The following is a 25,133-nucleotide window of genomic DNA, read 5'->3' on the forward strand; positions in this document are numbered from 1 at the left end:
TGATGATTTATTTCAGGACAGAGTTTAACGCTCTTGTGAATCCTAGATTATCACCAGTTAAATTCTAGAAATGTGAAACAGGCTGCACTGAACATTTCTTTATTTACATTATAAACTGTGTATTTTTCTATTCTCCTCAAAGGACAAATTTGACAGACTGGTTACAAATGTAGACTTTTGCTTCTAACAATCCTAATAAAATTATAGATTAGTTTTGTCAATGCGAAACTAAACACAGGTATTTTATTAAAGAAAAAGTTTCAGTGAGAAATTAGATTCAATGTATTAGTTTAGAAACTTGAGAATACTTTTATTGTCAGCAAAACAATTCATTACTACTGCATAAAAATTACATAGTTCAGCTTAAGGTTAATAAACCTTAATTTTAAATCAGACTGTTTTAGATTTAGTTCTCTTATCTACACATTTCCATACAGATTTCCAGGAATTTCTTTCCGAATGCTACCTTGTTTTAGTGGCGAGAGATGTATTTTATGCTTACCTATAACAATACGGACAATATCTGTTTTTCATCCTCATCTTTTAAAAATTGAAATGCTGACACAAAAGAGTCACAAACTCCATCAAATATATATCTACACTTCATTTTTTTTTTAAAAAAAAAAGCATTCAGCACAGCAAACAAAGCCTGACCTGCGTTCATGACAGCAGGTGGTGAGTGCTTTGTGATCCTGCAGCCTATTAGCATGATCTCCTTCAGTGGCCGAATGAATAGGGACCTTCCTTTCAGAAGCCACAGTGAGTTTCACAAAAGCGTCTGTGCAGAGGATGGCTGGAATGAATCCAGAGTCATGCAGCTTTCACTAACCCACTGATCCTTTCTTTGGCACTCTATCTCCCCTGCTTATCTACCTCTCCCTGTTCCCCTGCCTCGTGTTTCCCAGGACAAAGACTGGACAAAGACTAGCATGAGGATAGCAGAAGTATCCCACAGAAACGTATTGAAATGGGCCCTAAGATAAGAAGGTATTGGGGTATCTAGGACTTCCACTCACAGCTTCTTCAAAATTTCAAGAACTTTGACCAAAGAGAAAGCACCAAATTTGTATCTGTACTCTGACTACTGTTAGTCTCCATATTTCATCAAACCAGGACATCTGCTCATACCTCCCCTTCCAATGTCCTGGAGCATAAGTGCTTCCAGAGCCAAAGAACCAAGAAAACACCCTCCTCATTGCACTTCCTTGTTGGGGCAGGAAAAATTAGCATACAGAGTAGGAAACATACATGAAATAAGAAAAAAAATCCTTTTTGTCCAAATTGTTTTAGGAGAGAAATATTTTTTTCTATGATTCTTCTAGTTCCCCTACTTGTTAAAGTTCCAAAGGTATCCCAGTTAATTCCCTCAAAATACCATTCCTAGTTGAGCAAATCAACCAAAAACTTAGATCCAACCAAAGAATTTTTATTTTCAATCTGGAAAAAAAAAATAATCTCAAAACATTCAGCTGTCCAAGCAAGTAATGTAAAGACATGCAACATCTTTTAGCTCTGGCTGTTGCAAACCAGAAACAAATACCACCTATGTTGACAAGGGAGAGAGAAATACGAAAACTCACGTAATGTTGGCCAGATGGTGAAGTTACGGGCAATAGTTTGTAATTAAAAAGCGTGTGAGAGAGAGAGATTTAAAGTAATTCACTGTGTACAATATTTCTTAAGAAATCAAGAAAAAATAAGATATTTAAAATAAACATTAAACTTTGTAAAAAACACTTGGGTAGTAAAACACCAGGTTGACAAGGTACCTTCCAATCTAATTAAAATAATGCTGAAAAAGTTGATCAGGAAAACTTACTTTCCTCTATGTACATAGACCCTTCCACCCCCACAAACCTGCCTATTTTTCCAAAATCCAGCACAAGGTTGTGGATGAAGTCAACTGATGCTGACATCAGCAAGACAAAGGTAGTGCTAGGAGAATAGGTAAGTGTCACTATCCAGAAATAGTATCTCCAATTTTTAGGCAGCTATTGCAAACCTCTCTTCTTTCCCCAGTGGCATGGCGTTCCCAACAGTTAACAAAGCCTTTTGTACATCCAGATTGAATTGCTGTAATTTATTCTCCATGTTGCTACCCTTGAAGACTGTTTTAAAGCACTAGCTCCAGCAGAAGAAAACTGCCCTTCATTTTGCATTTCTGGCCTTGGAAAACATGTTACACTTGTTTTCAAAGGCTTAAATCCTTTCACAGGTGACACTCAAGCTGTTTTCATTGTCCTAGTAAAACATAAAATCCTGCTTGGATTTGAGATTGCCAGAGGTTGCCTCTCCTGAAAGCTGGTATGTTACCTAAGACAGTATTTTGAGTAGTGCCAGGTATAAGTATAATGTTGTCTTGCTCTTGACTCAGGCTGTTAATAAATAAAGAAGGTACACAATATGGACATTTACAAAATATTCAACAAAGCAGTGACTTTAACATTTCATCTCTGTGACAAGACCTTGCTTTTTTCTGTCAAGTGACTACATTTTAAACATATACACACACACGCACTTTTTACTCAAATTGACACTGACAAGAAAAATACTCTCTTTGCCATCAAGGCAAGGTGTCACTTAAGGCTTGATTGTCAAGCTCTTATAAAGATAACACATAATTCAAAGAGAGATTTCTGGTATCATGTTGCAGGATTTGTAAAAAAGTAAAAAAAAAAAGGGGGAGAGGGAGAGGGAGAGGGAGAGGGAGAGGGAGAGGGAGAGGGAGAGGGAGAGGGAGAGGGAGAGGGAGAGGGAGAGGGAGAGGGAGAGGGAGAGGGAGAGGGAGAGGGAGAGGGAGAGGGAGAGGGAGAGGGAGAGGGAGAGGGAGAGGGAGAGGGAGAGGGAGAGGGAGAGGGAGAGGGAGAGGGAGAGGGAGAGGGAGAGGGAGAGGGAGAGGGAGAGGGAGAGGGAGAGGGAGAGGGAGAGGGAGAGGCTCCACCCTGGAAGAAGGGGGAAGGAAAAAACAATTAGGGTATAAATAATGAAATTTTACGGAAATAGAGTAAAGGTATCTACAGTATATCTGGAGGAACCACTACAGAGAAAAGAAATCCCAAACCAACTCCTTCACCCCCAATAACAAAAGAAAAAACATCAGATACCCAAAAACATAAGTTGTGACTACTCCAGGACAGGCCATTGCTCACTAATTCATGGATTAATAAATGGTTGTAAAAATGGTTATAAAATGAGGTCAGTGGAATTGCATCAGGAGACACACCAAGAAAAGGTACCAAACTGAAATAGCTCTGTTAGGCCATTCTGGTGCCTAGTTTACAGGGATATAACAACCTTAGCATTATTTCAGGGAATTGCAACCTTCCTGTCATTCTCTCCATATATTTCAGTCCACTACTCTGTGACTTTAATTTGTAAAACCAGAGCACCGACTTTTTAAGGCAGTTTCAGAAAGCCATGCTTAAATTTTTTAACCTTATCCTATGTTTCATTAAGCAAACGGGACAAAAACTGTTGGCAAGATGAAACCTACAGCTTTGCTGACTGGCCTTTTATGGCAGGCATGAACTAGTCTTGCTAATGCTTCAATGAAGGTTTGCTCTCAGCAGACAGAAAGTGCTATAGTTACATTAGCACAATACAAAGCCAAGTCTTGCATTGTAACCACTTCACCCCAGAAACACAAGCACAAGCAGAGTAAACCCTCTTCAGTGACCAGAAGGTCAGGTGGGCACCCTGCATAGTTACCAGAGGTGTGGGAAAATAAGTAAATTTTTCTTCACTGGGCAAACCTTCAGACCACGAAAACTATGTACGTTTTTAACATCTCGTTACTTTGCACTACCAAATGTCCTCCACAAAAAGTATGGGTATGACAGTGGCCCTGGTGATAAAATCTGCCTTTTGAAATTCAGTTTTGTGTTTCCTCATTGCATTTTCAGATTAATTTCTGATAGAATGCACAATACTTGATAGCTTCTGCAGGCCACTGCAGAACCAAAACTACTATGGGAGAATGAGTTGGATTCTCTTCAACAGTTAACAATTAATAAATTATTTACCAAGTAAAACCAGTATAAATTCACTGAAAGAAATGGCATTGCAAAGAAAGCAACTTAGAAAGATTAATGGCATTGCTGAAACTGAGGACTTAATTTTTGGTCAGTAGAGCCCTTCCAAACTGTTATTGGCATGCAGGAAAAGAGCTCAGCTTTCCTTTAAGATCCCACCTTCAACCATTTGGCTCGACATTTAGCAGAAGTACTTCAACTTAGAGAACATTTGACTCTGGAAATAATTTGGAAACAATATACAGTACTGAAAAAATACTCTTCAGGTGGAACTGTAGAGTACTTTTCAAAGCATAGTCTGCAGTAAAGATGAATTTCATATTATTTTGGAGTGATAGATTGCAGTTAATCTGTATTGTTATCATTAAACTGGGAAAAATGGAGAGAAAGAGTACAGTAGAACATTTGAAACTATCTAAAGAATTTTCTTCCAGGTTTCTGGAAAGTAATTACCACATCCAAAGCAAATATTGAAAACATTTGGGGGCAAATGATGAAGACAATTTTTATCTTAACCAAATAAAAAGTTGAAAGACAAGACCAGTTTATTCTCTTGGCAGTACATCCTGGATAGTCTTGGAAGCAATTCTGTTAAAACATACGAAGGCAAATACTTTGCCTTTTAATAGAAGTTTGAAGCTAACTTATTTTACAAGGTTTTAGATGTTTTAGTTCCATTACATCGGCACAAGCAGGTATTTACCATTCGTGTAAGCCAAAGTAAAACTGAAATAATTGCCACACTATGTCTGTGAATTTGATCAAGGTTAAACTATTCTGTGTACTATTTGATTTAAACTACAAATTTAAACTTAGAAAAAATGGGAAATATAATTCTTGCCTAATTATTGTTGGGGATTTTCAATAGATGATGTCCTGAGTTACCCTAATGAGAAAGCACATTTTAACAGACAAAAAAAAAATCACACAGGAGAGAAATAATAAAGGAGTCCAAGTACCAAAAATCAATGAAGTTTTATTAGTATACATTTCAGAAAAAAATACAGAGTGAAAATTGTAAATAGTTGTATCAGAACAAATAAACTTCCCGAAAATATTCCCAAAGGAAAAGAGCCAAACAGCTGCAGCAGTAAGGCAATATGTGGAATGGCAGCACTGCAAGGACATTGTCAGAGATTGTTTTCTGCCCTCAACACTGTCAGCCTTTATCTCAGTTACAGAGAGAAAAAAGATTGTGCACTTTCAGCAAGAAAAGTAAGCAGGGAAAAGAAAATTCTTTGTCAATCCCCAGATCATCTCTCAGATTTGCTCTTGAACATGGAAATAAAGAACCTGGCCCGTGTGCTAACAGGTTAGACCTTGTTTTTTTTTTTCATTCTTAATTTTCAAACAATTACAAATTAATTAGTTTTTACTTGTATTCATTTTGGCCTTTTTATTACCTGTATTAAATTCTTAGCTTAGTGTTTCATATACAGTGTTATCTTTAGCAGAAAATGAAAGATGTGTGAACAGTTTAAACACTGAACACTGATGTAAAATGGTTCAGCTCATTAGAAACTGATTTCCTCTCATCAAACTACGTGGGTGAGGGATGAAGAAACAAAATGCAAAACATGGTAGTCAACGTGGTGACATACTAAATCATCTTCCAATCATTCTCAAGAACTCTACAACTACAGCATGCTATCCTGATGGCCCCATCTGAGTTGATGATTTTTCACAATGTATTTCATGGCTTCCATCCCTACATGAGACTTTATTACTATCACATAGGAATAAAAAGCCATAAAACACTAGAGTGAATTTATCTTGATCAGATGCAATACTTATTTTCTTCACATGATTTCACCACCATTCCAAAACTAACCAATAATTTCATGCTACATTACTGAACATTTTAAACTACATTTCAATGACAAGAAACACACTGAAATGGTTACATCACAAATTAACAGAGCTTTAGCCTTTAAACACATTCCTACCTACGAGAATCAGGAAACGATCACAACACACAGCCATTTAATCCACTGATAAAAGACAGGACACCACAGAAAAATATCACTTCCACATACATCTTTCAACACATAAGGAAAGACGAGAGACAAAAAAGAAACTGGTATAGGTTAAAGCTTTGAAAGCACCACTACCAGCATCTTATTAAAACTCTTTGCCATAGTAGCTTCCTGGCATACATTATAACAAATGCAGAGACCATCACTAAGAAATCTTTAAGACATCTGAGCTTAAGTGAAGAAACAAAGCAAAATTCCCTACCTATGGCACTGAAACAGCTACTACCACAGAGCTGCTAGCTAATATGGCTCACTAGTCCCTAGGACTGCTACGTTCTGGGCTATGAGAGATTTACTATAGTTCCAAAGTCCTTTTTCTCCTGATCAAAGACCAAATGAGACAAATTATAAAATGCCCTTATTTTCTTAGCCAGACTATGATACTGAGTCCTGGTCTGAAAACAGTTATTTATTAATGTAATTACTATTCATCTTCTTATTACTACTAATTGGCCAAGTTGAAACACAAGTCTCTACGGTCATTGAAAAGTCAATACAATAATTTAACTGCCATTTGAAAATAATTTTGCTTATACACTTGCAAGCAAACTAAACTGCATCAAAAATGTCTTCTTAATCTAAAAGCCTCTACTTTACTAAAAATATTTTACATTTTCCTGGCCATGTACTTCACTGGCATGATACCAATATTAATTCTGATGTACTGTTGACACTAGAACTAAAAATTAAATCAGGTTTGATTTATATACTGCTATCCTTTCTTGCCTACCATAATCCTGTTTCTTGCATAATATAATGTTGATAGCATAGAAAAGAGCAAGAAATCACTAAATGAAAGGAAGTGCATAAATAAATTCAATTATCATGCATAAAACATGCAAATGATTTAAAGACTGCATATGAAACTCTAGTTTATATTCATTAATCTCAGGTTGCACTTTTGAGAGAGAAAGAGACACTAATTGGGTCCAGATTAATGCACTCCCAAACCTTCCAATTTGTTTTTAGGTGAAGGTTAAATGAGATGTGTTAAAATAAACACAGCTGCTCAACTCTCCAAACATCTTTCATTTGTGGGAGAAGGTAAAAACTAAAAAGCATATTGCAGGCTTAGTGTAATAGCATTTAGGCTTTTCCTGAGCTCCTCAGAACTGCCACTTATGCATTGTAGCTTCCCCACCCCCACCCTCCAAAGAAAAAATTTTGTGCTGAAAACTAGTCCAAAAAAAATCAAGCTAGTCATTTGACACAGAGAACAGGGTGGGGAGCGTTTGTGTTTGTCTAAATCCTGATGTGTTTTCCTCCCTGCCTTACCCCAAAGAATGCTGTTGTGGGACCACCTCAAATGCGATGTAGTTGCTGTAAAAAGGGGCTTGGCCCAACCTAGCATGTTGTTGTGGCTCAACACAGTGGGCAACAGGGACACATGAGAGGGCTTCAGGGCTCAGCTTTGCTCACCCAGTCAGCAAAAATGTGACACATAATGGGGCCAAACCCCTCCAACCCACTACCCGCACGGGGCTTTGCTGCTCCTCTGCACACAGGGTGTCAGCCGAATTATCTGGGAATGGAAATAGCACTCCCCCAGCTGCTCCATCCTGCTGGCTGGCAGCCCCTGTGTACCCAGGGCTGATCCTGCCCCATAAGAAAGGGAGACAAAGGGGAAGGGGAAGGGTTTTTTTTTGGCCCAGAAATGAAGAACAAGAAAAGGGCCAGTTCCTATCCTCTGGTAGAGGAAGGTTAAATAAAGTGAACAACAACAACAAAAAAAGGTCACCAAACTAATTTCTTGCTGAAACCAATGAATTTGGATTAGTGGCCTGAAGGGAAAGGTTAGGATGTTATCAGTGACGTATTTTCTCTTCCCTTTTGTTAAAATGTATTGGAAATTAAACCCCTCTAACACAATGGGATACATTTCTACAGGGTGGAAGCATTTGAAATCTTACATTTCTGTGATTGTTTAAAAAATGTTTTCCACATCAGCTACAGACATTACACCATGAAAGCACAAAAACACATACATGTAGACTCGGACATATATTCACATACATGGTTTCAGACACAGACCCACTTCTGCTGACAGCCTGACTCTGAGAGCTTTTCATTAAAATTAATTTTTGCACATTTGCAGTTGCTAAATTAGCTGCAATAAATAACAACAATAAGGCTGAAATCTGTCAACATCTTGACAAATATTCAGAGAGCTGTTTAGTTAGGAAATATGCTTATGATATTCATTGCTCCTAAAAGAGAAAATGATTATACAGTAACTAAACCCTAAGTAAGAGCTAAAGATATTCACCTCATGAAGCCATTGCTCAACTAGCCCCTTGGCACTTGCTGGAATTATTCGCAGCACGAGCTCTACTTTTTCATTTTCTGCTGACTCCATGTGGGTAATTTCTTTCTCATGATTAAAAGTGAGCTTGGCAATTCCTTCAAAGCATTTCTTTAGGTGTGGTTGGACATGGAGTGGATCCTTTGTCTCAGAAAGGATTCCTGAGAGATCATTGCTGCATTGAGAGAGAAACCTGAAAAATGATAAAAAATGAACTTTATAGGTATTTATACAAACATATTTTACACCTCCGCCGACAACAGACAGATGCAATGGACTGTTTACCTTGAAAAGAATAGTCTTTTCTTCACCAAATAATCATTCAAGGCCTTCCTGAATGTCATCCAAAAGCGATTCTGCCTCCTCCAACTTATCCAGCATCTGGGGCTGCGAGATAACCCTTGTGGCATTGGTCTCCTTCACTGACTCCTTCGTTATTAGCCTCCTGGTGGGTGAGATAGAATACAGCGAATGTAATAACCATACTTCACACAACAGGCTCTCTCTCTCTTTTAAATTGAAAATCCCCTTATTACAAAACAAGGGGTGTTCTTTTTCTTCTACCTTTAAGTAGGACTGCCACATTCATTGCTTTTTACAAAAACGCAGCTGCTTTTTAAGCTACAGATAAATAGAATCTGCTAGGCGGTAATTCCGCTCAGTCTGAATGCATTATTTTCTAAGTCACTTTGGCAAGGGACTTTTTATTATAAACTGGAATGAACAAGGAAAGTCCTTTTCTCGACTAATTATGACTATGCTTTGTTCTATACTATTAACCTACAATGCCAGATTGATCAGCTATTTTTTGCTTCAGCCAGTTCAATAAATTAACATGCTCTTTCTGGAAAATTAGAGAGCTAATTATTAAGACTTTATAGACTAATGATGAAAATATAAATAACACAGAACAATGAAGAATGGTGTATCAATAACATTCACACGATTCCTTTGATGCGCACAATGCAAACTTCCATTTCAACACCACTGATATATGTATGGGAGTTACTTTGACTTGATCTACAGAATTTTCTTCTCATAAAGCTTTGTTATATTGATATATAATAGTATTTGATTTTTTCTAAGAACTGAGGAAAAAAGGCAAAGCTGAAACACAATTTTTCATATACCTATCCCTGGTGCCCATTTTGTTTTCCTATTGTTTGACTTTCAATTTATAAAAAATCAGGAAGCACAGAATATAAAGCAAAGCTATAAAGACAGTTAAACAGACAAAAATCAGGACTTGAATTACTACTGTTTCCAATATAAGACACTCTAGTGTGTTTGATTTGAAAGTAGTTTAGTTTGTAGAGAAGAGTTTGATATTCCCTAGTAATAACACAAAGCAGAACATTGCTTTGAGGTTTCAAGACCTTCAGTGATCCAGAATGCTTGGCTCTGACAAAGAAGAAGATATTCAACTACATTCCGAGTACACAACACATTTTGTTCAACTGTTGTCAATAGCTCATAGCTACTGGTACAAAAACACTCCAACAAATGAAATGTAAATATTTAGATATCGCCACATGGTTTCCTTTATGCAACATAAACTGTGAACTGCATTAAGAAAGGGAAGAAGAGGGGGAGAGAGGAAGAGGGGAAGAGAGAGGAAGATAACAAGAGAATGAGAATCCTTTCTCCTTAATAGTTCAAATTCACTTCAATACTTATGAGTTGAAACCCATCAGAGTGGTAGATAGATCTGAAGAATATACTGAATAGATTCAGTCCAGTATTCAGAATTACAAATAAGAAGCAATTTTGGAAACAAGAACATTTCCAGTGATAGAAAGCTCACACTGCTGCCATCTTAATATCCTACTTGCACTCAAAATAATCCCATCCCTATGTATTTTACATATTTCTGGTAGAAAGGGTAGAGAGGGGTTATTTATTATATATTATATTTATTATATTATTTTTATATTTTATTTTTATTTTATTTTTATATTTATATTATAATTATATATTTATTATATATTCAAAACAGATACTGTAAGACGTACATACAGCCAACAACAAAGACTTTGCTTTGAGATGCTACAGTTTGCTACATGAGGCATTTCTCGGTCCTCTGATAGTCTTGGCAAACTATGGATAGTTTGGGGTTGATGGTCTCCATTGTCTGGAGTCCAAACTGGATTCTGGAATGCCAGGAGAAGCCTAATTCATGTAGGATTAAGAAAGGCAAAACTATTTTATTAAGAAATAACTCTACATGTATCAGTGGAGCTTCCAAGGTGTGAGAGTAAATTAGCATCCAGACAAAGATTAATTTAACCGACTATATTCTATAGACACCATTTTAAAGGAGAGAGACCTCACCAGTTACTGTACTGTTTAGGACAGGCTTATATGTGTAGAATTGTATGTTTTTATACACTCAAAATATGTCCTTTAATATTATTTTTGAAACAAGGGCGCTATCTAGCATACTGCCAATTATCTTTTGTAAAGGAGTTTTGAAATGTTTATTCCTGCTTGCTTAAAAATATACCTGGTTCCATCCATTTAGCAACTCTTCTTTTCATGACATGACCATACAGACAGTCAAAAAATAAAGGTGGACAGAAGATTTGGCAATGTGTGGTACTGTTTTCCCTAAAGTAATTTCAGAATGAAAGATATTCTCAAACATTGAAGTGGTTGATTTCTAGGCATATTACTGGCCTTCAGATTAGTAAGTACTCCACCTTTAACATTGCTACAAACGATGGTACACAATGCATTTTGATTAAAAATGAACCTATTTTATTTCAGCTGCACCAGTTGAAGACAGTGAAACAGTCATGTGACACCCAGCACTTATACTAAGCCAAGTACTGACTGACAGCTCTTCATAAAAGCAATGGTTTTGATGAAAAATGATTAAGTGACTCAACAAATACTATAGTATTTTTAAAGACCTAGTTACATACAGGGACAAGATCTAAAAACTCCCTGTTCTGTACTTCGATCAGCTAACTATGTTTCCCTTCTCATCAGAAAGGAGAATCAAAATACGATGAAGATTACTTCTGGAAAAAGAAAAACATCACCACATATCGTTACCAAGCCTCCTTATAGCTACTGCTTTGCCTTGAATCTAAAGCAAGTTGCGTATGTCTTCCAAATATTTCTCATATGATTAAAAGCAAATGTTTTATAGGTGCTTTTAGATATGCATGCACTTTGAATATTTTGTAGCCCTTTCAATAGCACATCAGATATAACTAAGCACAGACTTAATACTCCGGGGAAGCTACAGCAGTAAAGGCCAATTTTTATGATTTTCCTTTGCCTGAAGTAAAAGGAGACTCTAGGTCCTAACCATATGGAGGATAAAATTTTACACAGTTAACATCCAAGAGCTTACCATTTCTCATCAACAGCTCTCCTTGTACTGACATGGATTTACTTGTGAACCAGAACTTGAAGTCACTACTCCATAACACCCTGCATAAATCACAAAAATGAAACTTCAGACATCTAAAACTGTAAGTCCCTTTACCCTACTATAATATTTTTATACTGAGTTGAAAAGAAAACATTTTTTCCTAGATATGAAAGCATTTGACATCAAAATACTCTCTAATAAATATTCTGCAAAAGATTTTCTTTACCTGCTTCCAGTACTACTTCATGAAGTGCAATGAGGAACAAGCCATGCACAAATGCCTGTTTGCCTTTCTCACTTGATTGGTTCACTAACTTACTGGGAGGCTATGTCTCTATTGTTTCTGAGTTCACGTCATAAAAACAACAGAAATCAATTTAAGACAATGAACTCTAAGCTTTTTTCCCTGCCCCCCCCCCCGTATTCTATAGGGCCTAAGTGGCAAAGCTAAGTCAGAAAAGTTTTAAATAATGAAAATCACTGAAGCCTAAATCACATACAATAGTGAAAGCTGAGATGTGAGATGAAGATGAAATCTAAAAGCTAATTAAATTCAACAAGAGCCTCTCAAAGGCAACATACCAGCTTAGCCTCCCATGCTAATATTCCGTTTTGAAGGGTGCAATAAATGGAGGGCCTTTCATGGCTGCAGATTTTACAATGTGATCCACCAGCTAAACCTGAGAGGGGAGAAAAAAAAAAAAAAAGATTAGATGCATGGATTACTGTACTGAATAGATGCCAAGGCCAAGATAAAAAGAATAGATAAGTTAGGGCTTCTGAGGAGCTAAATTTGAAGCCAACCAGCAAAACGGATTGAACCTTATTACCTCTAGTCACTGAGAAATTCCCTAGACAGTTGGATGTAATTTGAAAAGGTCAGAAAAAAATTTCCTTCACAGTATTATTGCTTCATGGTTTAAGGGTGTACATTTGTGAGATGCCAGCTCTAATCATTTTTATTGACTTGCTCTAGAGAGACAGACAGATGCACAGGGAGGCAAGACAGATGGGTAAGACATATCGTACCTTTGTTTCCAGTTCTAAAACATATCACAGCATTAGATATGTTTTAATGTTAATCATTTCAGTTTGTCCTTTGTCATCACTGAGAGGAACATGCCTTTTTTCTCTAAGTCAGCTACAAAAGGGGGGAAAAATTGTGCGTATTATTGAAAATTTGCTACAATTTTTCATGTTTGACCTGACAGTTCACTGAATTCCATGTAAATCTGAAATATATAATTGAAATTCAGTAAATGTAATAGGATTTTTTGGGACAATTTTAGGTATGCTCAGTTGATTTTTCTTTTCACTTAAAGGGGAGCAGTTCTCACTGAACAGGTTATAAGAATGACCTTCAACATACTGACAGTACAAGCTTTGTTATCAATGTGGTTGTCCTATGGAAAGAAAAATAATAATAATAATACACAAACAAAAAAACCACATACAAAACCACCCCAATTAAGAGCATTTAATTCTTTGACTTAGCATACACAGGGGCTTGTAATCAATATGAGCATTTGCTAACATTACATTTGCAGTCAATTTTTTTTGTCATGCAATTAAAATCAAAGTAGATTTAACAACACAAAAGCAGAATTATCCATCCGAACCCCTAGAAAAAGTTTAATTAACATTAGATTTTCTTTCACTCACAAGACATTTGTCTTCCATTCATAATACAAACATGGGTATTCACTGTATCCTGGCACTGAACGCACTGCAGATGCAATTTTAATGGCCATTGAAGTATGGCTCTGCGAGCTCCTCCACTGCATTATGTTTATGAAGCCTGCCTGAAAGATGACTAAAGCTGTTTCCACTTGGATAAGAAAGCCATTTCCATACGGTCATGTTCCCTCCCCTCAAGGCCCATACATTCAGAGTAACAAGAAATTGCAGCAGAATAGTTGCATATCTATTCACTCCTCCAGAACTTTATAGGCCTAAAAGCAGATCAGGAAGGTTTAGCCGTAGTGAGGAAAAAGAAGCACTCAGAATTGTTCCCCTAAAGGACGCTGATGCTTTCAACCAAAATGGGACTGTTTCCCAGAAGAAAAAAATAAATACATGAACGGTTTAAACATATAACTTTCTTCAACAATTTGGGAAGATTTCAAAAGGAAGACATGCACACCTGCATACATGGGAAGGAGGCTGGGGAGAGTGAATCTGATACTAGATTAAGACTCTGCTACTCTTTTTTTTAAAAATCAGACTCCCACCATCTCATCTCCAGGATGGTACTGAAACTGGATGGGAATTTAGTATTTTAAGATAACAGATGTGTAAATCTACAGGAACTGTATAGTTTCTGTGGCAACACAACAAAATCATTACGTCTCTAACTTTTTTTTTTCCAATCAGAAAGACTGACAGAGAAATTAAGTTCTGTCATCCTCCTAATCTAAGCTCAAAGACAAACTCATGAACCCTGAGAATCTTTCAGCCAAAAAACAAAACACTTATGGATCATGAAAACAGGCAATGTTAAAGACACAAACATATAATGTCAGAGACTCGGTTTTCCAAAGAATATTCGTCCAACATATTTTGATGCCATTTACAAAACAGTAATATGACACCTCATTCCATCTTTGCAAGACCTTCACCTCTTTTGTTTCCTCTATTTTACCATCTCCTCAAGAACAGCAAGTGATGTTTGACGATCACACACCAAAGAATTAGGTAGCTATTTTACAGATAGCAGGAAAGGCTGGAGAGATGGATATGAGTACAGAATCATTACTAAGATTAATCTCAATAAGCAGAGTAACTAGCTACTGTTTTTCTTTCTTACTGGTATTCCAACTGGTCCTCTCCTTTCTGAATGGGCTAGCTGGCTTTTTTTTTTTTTTTCTATTTTAAACTTAAACAAAGATTCTCAAAGAAAGCACAGAAAATCTTCTAACTTAGGCTCATTTTTGCATCCTTCAGAATGTGTCAAATGTTTACTAATAATTTACTACTAATAAATCTCCTTTTCTTAAAGGCCACTTGGTGATGTGTGGAATTTGAACCCATTTTTATTCTTTTTTTTTTATACAAAAGAATTAAAGCACTCTCACAAAATGCTACAGTTCACTTATTAGATGTAGTGTTTATGTCTAAAATACCAAATCATTCTTAAAATAAATCTGACCTTTTTAAAAACTTAAAAAAAAAAAACGTAGATTTATTACAAACAAAAGTCCATCTTGCCAAATTCTCTAATGTGAACACTGATTCAGCTCTCAGATCCAATACCATTAAAATTAACTTCCAACAAATTAGGTTTGGGAACAATGAAATACAATTTAAATACTGTATGTACCACCGCAGAAACAGATAACATTTTATGCATGTTTAGTGTGAAGAAAGAAAGAAAAAAATCTTGTTATTAAAGGCATTAAAGGATCTCTAAAAATATGTATATGTACTAGACTTTTAAACAGAATTTTTCATTCAGCATTTCAACTAGAATTCAGTGTTCATTGATCATATGGACAGACCAACCTGAATGTCATCAACAGCTGTTAACACAAACTCATCTGTCTTTATGAGATGAACAGTGAAGATACCTTTCCAATCAGCAATCACTTTAAAAGTATTCTCTGAGACACAGTCCTTAATGATTTGGGAAATACACTTCAAACTTTAAGCCTTTCAACTGTTTTTCAAGAGCTATATTTAAATCAACAGCCAGAAAGAATCTTTCTCCAATGCATTGTTGAATTCCATCCAAGCTGTACACACCACAAGTAATAATTTAACAAAATTGAATCCAAAATTTTGTACATTTATTTTTTGTTATTTGAACTGATTTTGAAGCCAGAACATACTTGTTACTAAACTGCTTGGCTGCCCTACAGAAGTATAACGGGGATGCAGCCGTGCTCTCATGCTATCTGTAATCTCATCAAGCAATGTAAAGTTTATATAATACAACACAGATAGTACAGGTTTACTTTTCAAAATTTCTATTGATAAAGATGCATATCTTTCTTAGGCCTCAGACTTTAAGTTCATTCTCTGTGGATTCAACTGTAAAACTTTAACTCCAAAATCATTTAAACCTAGTAGCAAAGGTAAGAAGACCTCCCTTTAAAGCTAGGCTCCCTTTAGGATCTACTGCTAGTGTAGGACTCAAAGAACTGCTTTCAGCTTTCTGAGCTGACAGGGCACTGGCTCCTCTCTAGCAAAAGCAAAACTAGACAGCACTAACATGCACTTTCTTTTTGTTGGATTCCTTTTTTTCATCAAGGGAAACAACCCTCCAATTTTGTAAGATATGTATATAAACATGTATATGTCTGTAAATATTTAATATCAGTATTACAAATAAGACCTAAAGTCAATGACCAGGACAAAGGAGTTACTGTATTTTGCACTGTTCAGAGAAGAGCGGATATGTCTGTTGCCCAGAGGAACCTTCCACTAAGTTAAAAACTATGGTGTTTTGATGATTTTTCATCTGTCCGTGATTGTCTTGTGATGTGTCATTATTTGTTAACCTACATTTGTCACTGACAAGCAAGCATAAAGCTTAAAACGGTACTGTTGCTATTTAAAGATCTTCATGCCTCTCCCCCATGACATTCTATTTAGATGAATGGATTATTATTTTTCAGTATTTGTATCACAGTAGTGCCTGGAGCCCCCAGCTCATAACATCACATGGCAGTGCCTACTAGAAACTACTAAGTTCTTCAGCTTGCTCTCCCAGAGGTCTTGAAATCAATCCAGATGAAACAGCAGTTGGAAATGAAAGAGTTTTGAATGAATTTCGGGCAATGACTTGCCCCAAAACTTCTTTTTATCCCTCCATCCACACAGTTTTGTAAAAGACGTGGACGTGAACTTACAGAGAAATAGGATGGTATAAGTAAGGAATCGAAGTTTGCATTATAACAATGAAATGGGGAAAGAATTAAGATAGGGTCCAACACTCTATAACACACTGATGTTGTGTAAGGGAAACTCAAGTTGTGTAGGTCTAAAATTCAAAGTACAATCATGGCCAAAAGATTTAAAAATAATTATAAAATATAACTGAAAGAAAAGCCAGTTAACGATAATATCAAGATTTTATTTTACACATCTGAGAGCTCATGCACCTGGAAGGAAATATTTTCTTCCACTGGGAATCTGGCTATGCCTTCCTTCCAAGAAAAAGTCTTTACCCAGAGAGAAAATTAACATAAAAATATTCTTTGATTTAAATAGGGTTTGATATTACTCCGAAGACTAATAAGCATACAGAAAATTTGCATCTAAGAGAAAAAGAACTTTTGCAAGGTATTTGCAAAAAGACACTAATTCTGTCTTTTTGTGTTGAATGATGCTCCCAGTTTAACAATGGTCACCCAAAGTGGAATTGGAAAGAAAAATAAAAGAGAGGCAATGAGGGTTTATATAAATTTCCTAGGTAATCTTTAGTCATTTTGGTGGGCTATGCATTTGTGCATGCATATGCATATGAGAATTCTAAATGGAGATGGAAGCACACTTTTTATACTATGCAAAACACAACTTTTCAGACAGACAGTTTCACTAATCTAAATGCACTTAAGCATATTTTTATCTAGTCATGAAATTTTCATTTTGAGTTTGTAGGCTTGGAAAAGCACTGTCCAAAATTATGTATCTTTTAGTAGATACTCACACAAATGGAATGCCCTAAGTTTATCAACATAAAAATGCCACACAGATTGCTTCAGTTAGCACATATATACACACATTGGAAAGAATCCAAACTAAATGCAAATATGTATACTGCTTATTCTACTTCTCACAGCTGATAATCGACACACAAAATAGTTCATTAATACTATAGCATAACAATACTCAACATACTGAACCACATGAAAAGCTGAATAGCTGTAATCTGATGGGAAATATGGTACTGACTATTTTATTTCTGTTTTATATAGTTGTAAATAATTTTAGATCAAAGGTGCATTTTATTGTACTTCATGTAGAGAAGCATAACAGGAATGATGTAGCCTGGATTAAAGAAAAGAGAAAATTTTAGGAAATGTATTTTCTCAGTGGATATAACTAAGATCAGTGACAACAAATAGAATAAATTTTTGATAATCAGTCTTGATTTGATGGAATTTTGCATATAACATGCAGTTATTGTACTTTCCTTTTTTTGTCAGACATACTGTTGCAAAAAAATTTAGACAAGTACTAAATTAATGCATGAAAAACACTAGATTGAAGCTAAATCTGAGCAGAATAGAAATGACTGTCTAGCAGAGAAAAACATTTGGAAAACTTCACATACAAAGCGACTGACTGAAAACATTACACAGAAATAGTTCATTAAGTGGTAGCTTGCAAGTCTTTTTGAAATCCATGCTGACACAAGACTCTTAGAAAACATTATTCATCATTGAACATAGTACTTCTAGATGTCTGCAGTAGCCTACTAGTTTAACACAAAGGTTAAAGATTTTTTTTTCAGGTGCATAGCATCATTTGCATAGTATTAGAAATGAACAGCAACAGTAATAAAGCAAGAGCAGCCAAAAGCTCATAGCCAGTAAAAAGACCTTAAAGTAGAAGGGAAATATGATAATGGGAGAAATCAAAATTACCCAGAGTATGTACCAAGAATAAGGAGAAAGAGACGGAGATGAATGAGGTTCAGGATGAGGTAAGATATAGTGATGGTAAAGAAATAGAAATCAGTGTGAAAGTAAAAATAGCTACAGGGCAAATAAGTGAAAAGGAGCCTGGACAAGGAGGATGCAAGGGGCCTGGAAGTGACTGGAGGACTTCCGCTATGACAGAGTCCTGAAGGAAGATTTTTTTTTTTAAAAAAACAAAGACCCTACACAGCAATGGACACTTGGGGATGGAACATGAAGAGAAAGAACATTTTCTAAATGATCTTCCTATTTTTTAGAGTGTTAATTTTACAATGTTATGCAATTAACTTTGAAAATAGGAAACACTTAATCGATTTAAGTTGTGTAGATTTCTTGGGGAATAAACATATTCACTTCGTTTAGGAACAAGAAATTGTGCAATTGACCTAAACTAAGACTGACTTAAAATACAGTTCAAGCAAGTAACTGAACTTTGCTTTCCTGTAAGTGAACCGAGAGCTGTTCCTCTAAACTTACAAACTATTTCAGAATAAAAGCAGACTGTATTCAGAAAATACATGTTAAATTGAGAAAGCTATGAAAATGTCAAATACTATTTATAAAAGCAAAAATAAGATATTTTTGACTTGCAGTCTATGAAGAGATTTCCCAATACAGAAATAACATCCTACTTGTTTTGAGAATCACAGTGGCAAGTCAGAGGTAGCCAACAGAGCCAATGCTGACACATGAATTGCTTTGAAGATGAGAAACACGTCACTGAGTTGGCAACAGCAGAAACTTTGAATACAGTGGAAATATCACAACAGAGGGGGGTGAATACGTATGGTGTCCCAGCATGTTCACAGGGCAGCATCCAACACCATACAGTGCATCAACTTTCCTTATGGGTCATCTCTGTATCACAAGATTCACAATAACACAGACTGCATGGGGTGAAAGAGAAGATCGTAAACATTTAAGGAGGACAGGAAGAGACACTTTCTACATTAGTCGCAGATTAGTCTACTGCTGTAGAAGAGTAAAACGGAATTCAATATAAACTGTTGAGTAGGGAGCAAGACAGATGTTCAAAGACCAGGTTGGACAAGGCCCTGGGCAACCTGATCTAGTGGGCAGCATCCCTGCCAATGGCAGAGGGGTTGGAACTAATTGATCTTTAAGGTCCCTTCCAACCCAAACCGTTCTATGATTCTATGAACTAAGGAGTGGAGCTAGAAATCATTTCTATTCTTCCAAGTGCTTCTCCCTAACCACCACTCTAATATCACTACATGATGTGGCAATGTAAACCTTGTGAAGGTGGTGCTGAGTGAGGAGGAGCTACAATCTTGTTTTATTCTCTTCCTCCTTTAGTTCATTTGTGCAGTTTGTTAGGTATATTTCATCAGAACCAAATATGTATACTTGAAGATGTTTTTATTATGGTATTGTACAGGTTTTGTTCATTTGCATCATGGTAGCTCATAGCGCCATATTTCAGACTTGTGATGAAAAGCGTGTTGAAAACACACAGATGTTTTAGTTGTCAATCAGTACTGCTTGACGAGGGTCAGAGACTTTGCTTCTCACGCTGCCAAATACTACAATCAGAGCAACTTCTTTCTCAACAGTTTTGTTCATAAATTATGGCTGAATATAGGTCAAAGTATGGAAATATTTTGTGCATTAAGTGCTGGCTTTCTCAAGACCTTTATGTGGAAGTTGCTCCATTATTTTATTTGGGGAGTTAAAAAAAATAAAGATGTGTTTTAGCTACTTTTAAACAACTAATTAAGTTGTTCTTCCTTTCATCTACCAGTCTACCTGAAGACTATCACCAGCCCAAAAGAGCTAATCTCTGAATCATTTATTCCATTCTGGACCATTTACTTCACTAGTGAAAGCAAACACTGAATGCAGTTTTTCATGATATTTTCAAGCTCCATCTTAAAACTAGTTTGGATTTTTGTGCCTGCCTCTTTCCCTCTTCTGTTCTCCAGAAGATGACGCTTCTGTTTCTCATTTACTCTTTCAGCTACACCTTGCATAAGGAAGTCAAGCCCTATTGAGTGTGGTGGAGTACGTCATAACATGGTCTACTATAACATTTTCTGACTCAGAACTCCTGTTAAATATGATTTATTTGGGATAAAAGCTCTTTACTAGGTCAGATGTCTGGACTGAAGAGACAGTTCATTATACTGGATCACTCTTTATTTTGCAACTGTAATGGGAATGAAGTGATTCTTTTACCAAAGTGGTCAAAACCTAATGTGCATCACTACTGTTCTCCTCTCTAGCCTGAGTTAATTGCCAGCTGAACAATGCAGGTATCTGTGGCTGATTTATTTAGGAATATGCTCTATGTGAAAAGCCTACACAAATGAAGCATAAGAGGACATGACTAAAATATTCAGGTATAAAGCTTAGGAGCTTAGATAATTACTTGTAGAAAATATGATCAGCTCTACATGTCAACTGACTAAAAAACAGAACTATTGAACCTTTAAAAAAGGAGCATTGTGCTACCAAAACTAAGTAACCAGGCTAAATTCTATTCACTATATTCTCTATAATTCCGGAATAATAGATTCAAAAAGAGTTCTCCCATTGCAAACACACACACACACGAAAATAGATTTTGACCAATGTAGTTCAAAAGATTAAACATTTTTTATAAATATAACCTTAGCCACCTATACGGAATTAGGACCTTTACAGACGTCTGGAGAACATTTATCCAAGAACTGTCCAAATATGAAAACTGAAACATTATAATTATTATTTTGGTACATATAGTACCAATATAGCACATATAGCAATATAGCACAGTACTTATAATCCTTGCTTTTCATTTTGACAAGATATCGTTGGAAAAGATTTTGATGAATTACTGACTTTCACATGGGAGCTGACCTTGGAATATTTAAGCTCTATAGCAAAAGTAAGAATAAATGGACTGAAGAATAAGCATATGCAGTATGACTGCTGATCTTTATTGAGAACATTTAAGTCAATGTATCTGCTCTAAATATTCTTTTATACTACTCTGCAATGTATTTAGTTTTGCATCCAACAATACTATTGAGTGATTAAATGCATTATCTGAATACATGAAATCCATACTGTTCTAAATAAAATTGAGAAAACTGTTGCATTTTGCAGCACAGCTTAATGTAATTAAAGCTTTTCTGCAATATTTTGAAATACACAATCCAATCATCCTCTTATATCAAAAACAGGCACATTTTTGTTATTGTTGTAGAAGCAAATAATCTCTATTGTTGCCAAAGATCTCTCTGTTATTGAGATCTGTTTAACCTTTCTGTTATTTGGTTTTATTGCACTTACTATCTGGCTTTATTAAATTTGCAAAACAGTTTGTTTATCATCATTCAGGGAAAATAGGTGGCTATAATTTGCAAATATATCAGTCAAAAATAGACTAGTTAGCTGTTCTTGGCTGGCACATTGTCAGTGCACACAATGAGTTCCTCCCTCCTCTCTCACACTTCTTTCTCTCTCACAAACATACACACACGCACACACTCAAAAATGTCTCCAGTGGAGTAAAATATTCACATTAATACTGGAAGCGATGGAGAAGAACCCCGGCCGACATCCCATCTGTTCCCATGAATTAAATTTAGAAATCATATGTAATATAGACATTTCTGTCTGAATATCATAAAGCCTTGACACATTCAGGCTTTCATTAAAAAGCTCTGAGATGTGACTTGAATAACAATCTGTCTTAGCTAATTAGTATTTTCAGTTTAGCATATTCACTTTCAGACGTATTGCTGTTTGCACATGGTAATTTAGGTAAACAGAGCCCATCCACAGCTGCATCAATTAACACTGCTAATCAAAACTGAATTCAGGTAATTAGGCACATTTATGCAAAAAGTGTGTAATTTGTGGGGAAAGCTAGATTCTTCAGTAATATTTCAATAAGTAGGAGTCTCCTTTTGCAAATAGGACAAGGAAATAATGGTAAATCAGCTCTAACATATAGATGATGTATACTCAGTGACAAATATCTAAATTAAATCTCACTAATTGGTCTGTATTTTCAGAAATTTGACTATATTTTTTCATATAAATGTTTGCCTCAACATTTCTACATGGAAAAGTGAATTCAATTCCGACCAAAGGTTTAGTGATTGTTAAGAGAGGACTTTAAAAGTTAATGGTTCCTCAAGCAATTTTTGAACTGTTGAACATAATGGTCCAGCTTGTTCTCATATCCAGTCAAGCAATTTTTAATGAAAATGCCCTTACTTCATTTTCAATTTTCAATTTATTCAAAGAAGAAATAGTTTATTTTAAAGAAAAGTTTCTAGAAATTTCTCTTGCCACAAATTTTAAGATTGTAAAATAGTAAATACTTCAAAAACATTCTGCTTTGACCTACAAAGTTTTATCACAATAACTACAATTTCATCTCTTACATTTCCTTCTTTTCCTTTCCTCTCACCACAAAATAAAATAAAATAATTAAAAACCTCTAAAACCTCCAAAAACGTCAAAGCTATATAAGAATCTGTACATTTATAAACAGATTTTTCATTTGTATAGAAATTCAAAGAAGGAACGTTCATTGTAACATTGTGCTCCAAAAGTTTTCATATGGAGCTATTCAAGTTATTCAAAATCAGTTCTCTGTTATGCACACTTCAAAAAAGCTACACAAGTCCGATGGACAAATATTCCATAATCAGCTTATAATTAATCTTCCATAAACTGTATGACTGACGAAAATATTGCCTAGGTAATTAAACAGAAGCATGAATTTAACATGAATTTACCATTTTTGCATACTTCCAGCTGATTTATTCTTCCCATTACAAATAAGACAAAATAATTTTCCTTCCAAAGTAGTATGATAAATTTAGTCAGACTAGTCAGCTTGCATCTCTGTCCTGGTTTCATGGTGACTTTGGGGGTAAGGTATATAATACATTTTCATCATGTGTAAACACACAACATGGATTATGTGGTTTTTGATAAAAACTTCAGTGCTAATTCTTTACAACATTCAAGTTTAACACCATATAGCTACTGAAATTGCACGGCATATTTTGCAGTCACACTACAGTGCATATATCACAATTTAGAAAGTTTCCTCTATGTAGAAAAGTGTAATTTGTTCTGTTATGAAAAATGCTTATCATATACTGTAGTTAAAACTCCCATTTAAGTTAGCTATTGGCAAAGCAGGATATTGAGAGACTATTAACAGAGTTCAGAAGAAAAATAAAACTTGTGGAAGAAATATGATTTTGAAGTATTTCCTATTCAAATAGAAAATGACTGATGTAGTTACATGCTAGAATGCTGAAAAATATGATTTCTAAAAAAAACATCAGGTCATCCTGAAACTATATGAAATTCCCTATGTCATTCTGTCTGGGGCAATGGGAAATGATGTTATAACTTCACCTTTTTTTCCATTTCTCTATTGCAAGACAGATTCATGTACCCTTATGTGTCATAGCACAGCCTAAACAGCTGTTCGATCTCTCATACAGCTTATTTACATTGACATATAGCGAATATCACCAAGCGAATATCACAGCAAATGTGACCAGTTTCTGAAAAAACTTCCTCTGCTTGATAAATGGGCTTTTGAAAGTGCAAAACAGAAGGTGTTACACTAACAGTGTTTATTTAGATATTATACTCTGTAGGAAGCGAGTACTGTGACAACACACTAGCCCCACCCCCCCACCCCATTAATATATTTTTTTAACATAAAGTAATCAGATTTAGTAAATATTCTAATAAATTTTCCAGAAATATCTTATTATGTTGTCCTGTTTCTTCTGCCTAACAATATCAGTTAACATAAACGTCTCTTCACTGATCACATATATAGTCTACATTATTACTTTATCATGAATTGTCCTGACGTGCCACCATTTGAAAACATTGTGGTGTTAGAATATCATTGTTCCTTGAGATTTTTCTTTTATGTTGAGATTTCATAAACGTGGCAGTATTAGCTAATAACAGTGCATAAGGAGTATCTCAAAAAACACAACATCATATGAAATTTGGCTGGTACAATAGGAATTTCTCGGACACGCAGCCCCACTCTTTATCCTCTCCTGTGGGCTCAACTATAAAATATGGAAAGGAATGGAGATATATAACTACTCAAATTAAAAAAAAAAAAGTTGGTTGCTACATATTGTTAATGAAATATGATGGATATATATGATTAGAAAGATCCCGTGAAATATTGATTTCCTCAATTTTTAGAAAAAGTATACTCTAAGCACTCAAAAGTATTCCAGGATTATAAGCAAAACAATATATATATATATATATTTTTAAAGTCCATGTTCATTTTGTATATAGAGAATACATCTTGTTATTGGTAATAAAAACTATTGAAATGTTTCATATCCATAGAATTCATAGCGTTAATCACGACCGTGTAAAAATTGTAGTTCAAAGAAAGCAGAAGAGCCCAAAGCGAACAGTTAGTACTCTACACCTTACTAGAGAACAAGAAAAGCTCAATAAATTACAAATGTTGAAGTGCTAAAGTTCCATAATTAAAAATCAGGCAGAGATCCTTTTGGCAAATAGATCTCTTTGTTAAACATCCTACTAATCCAAGCCTGAAGGTATAATTCAGTACCCTGGAGGATCCCCTCTATACTTCTGCCAGATGTTCCATTTAGGTCAATCCACCGCAAGTTTAACTTTTATCTATTCCTCACTTTCTTCACTGGGTCCCAGAAGCAGCAGTCCATCTCTCTGAAGACTGTTTAAAGTGTAAAT

The 25,133-nt window shown here is 35.5% G+C and overlaps 1 protein-coding gene across 3 annotated transcripts in view; it reads right to left on the reverse strand.

The window, feature by feature from the left end:
- Positions 1-25,133, reverse strand: part of LOC125182468 (dynein axonemal heavy chain 12-like) — a 115,890-nt gene that overhangs the window by 30,740 nt on the left and 60,017 nt on the right. For all 3 annotated transcript variants that reach the window (XR_007162326.2, XM_066994653.1, XM_066994657.1), the window contains 4 exons: positions 12,334-12,431; positions 11,731-11,810; positions 8,655-8,814; positions 8,334-8,562 (listed from right to left, as the gene is read on the reverse strand). Coding sequence is in view for 1 of the 3 variants with exons in the window: in XM_066994653.1 (XP_066850754.1) it covers positions 8,334-8,562; positions 8,655-8,779 (354 nt within the window). In the remaining 2 variants the exon portion in view is untranslated. The remainder of the gene's footprint in view (positions 1-8,333; positions 8,563-8,654; positions 8,815-11,730; positions 11,811-12,333; positions 12,432-25,133) is intronic.

Source organism: Anser cygnoides, chromosome 1, assembly GCF_040182565.1.
Source record: "Anser cygnoides isolate HZ-2024a breed goose chromosome 1, Taihu_goose_T2T_genome, whole genome shotgun sequence".
In the NCBI taxonomy this organism is placed as follows: Eukaryota; Metazoa; Chordata; class Aves; order Anseriformes; family Anatidae; genus Anser; species Anser cygnoides.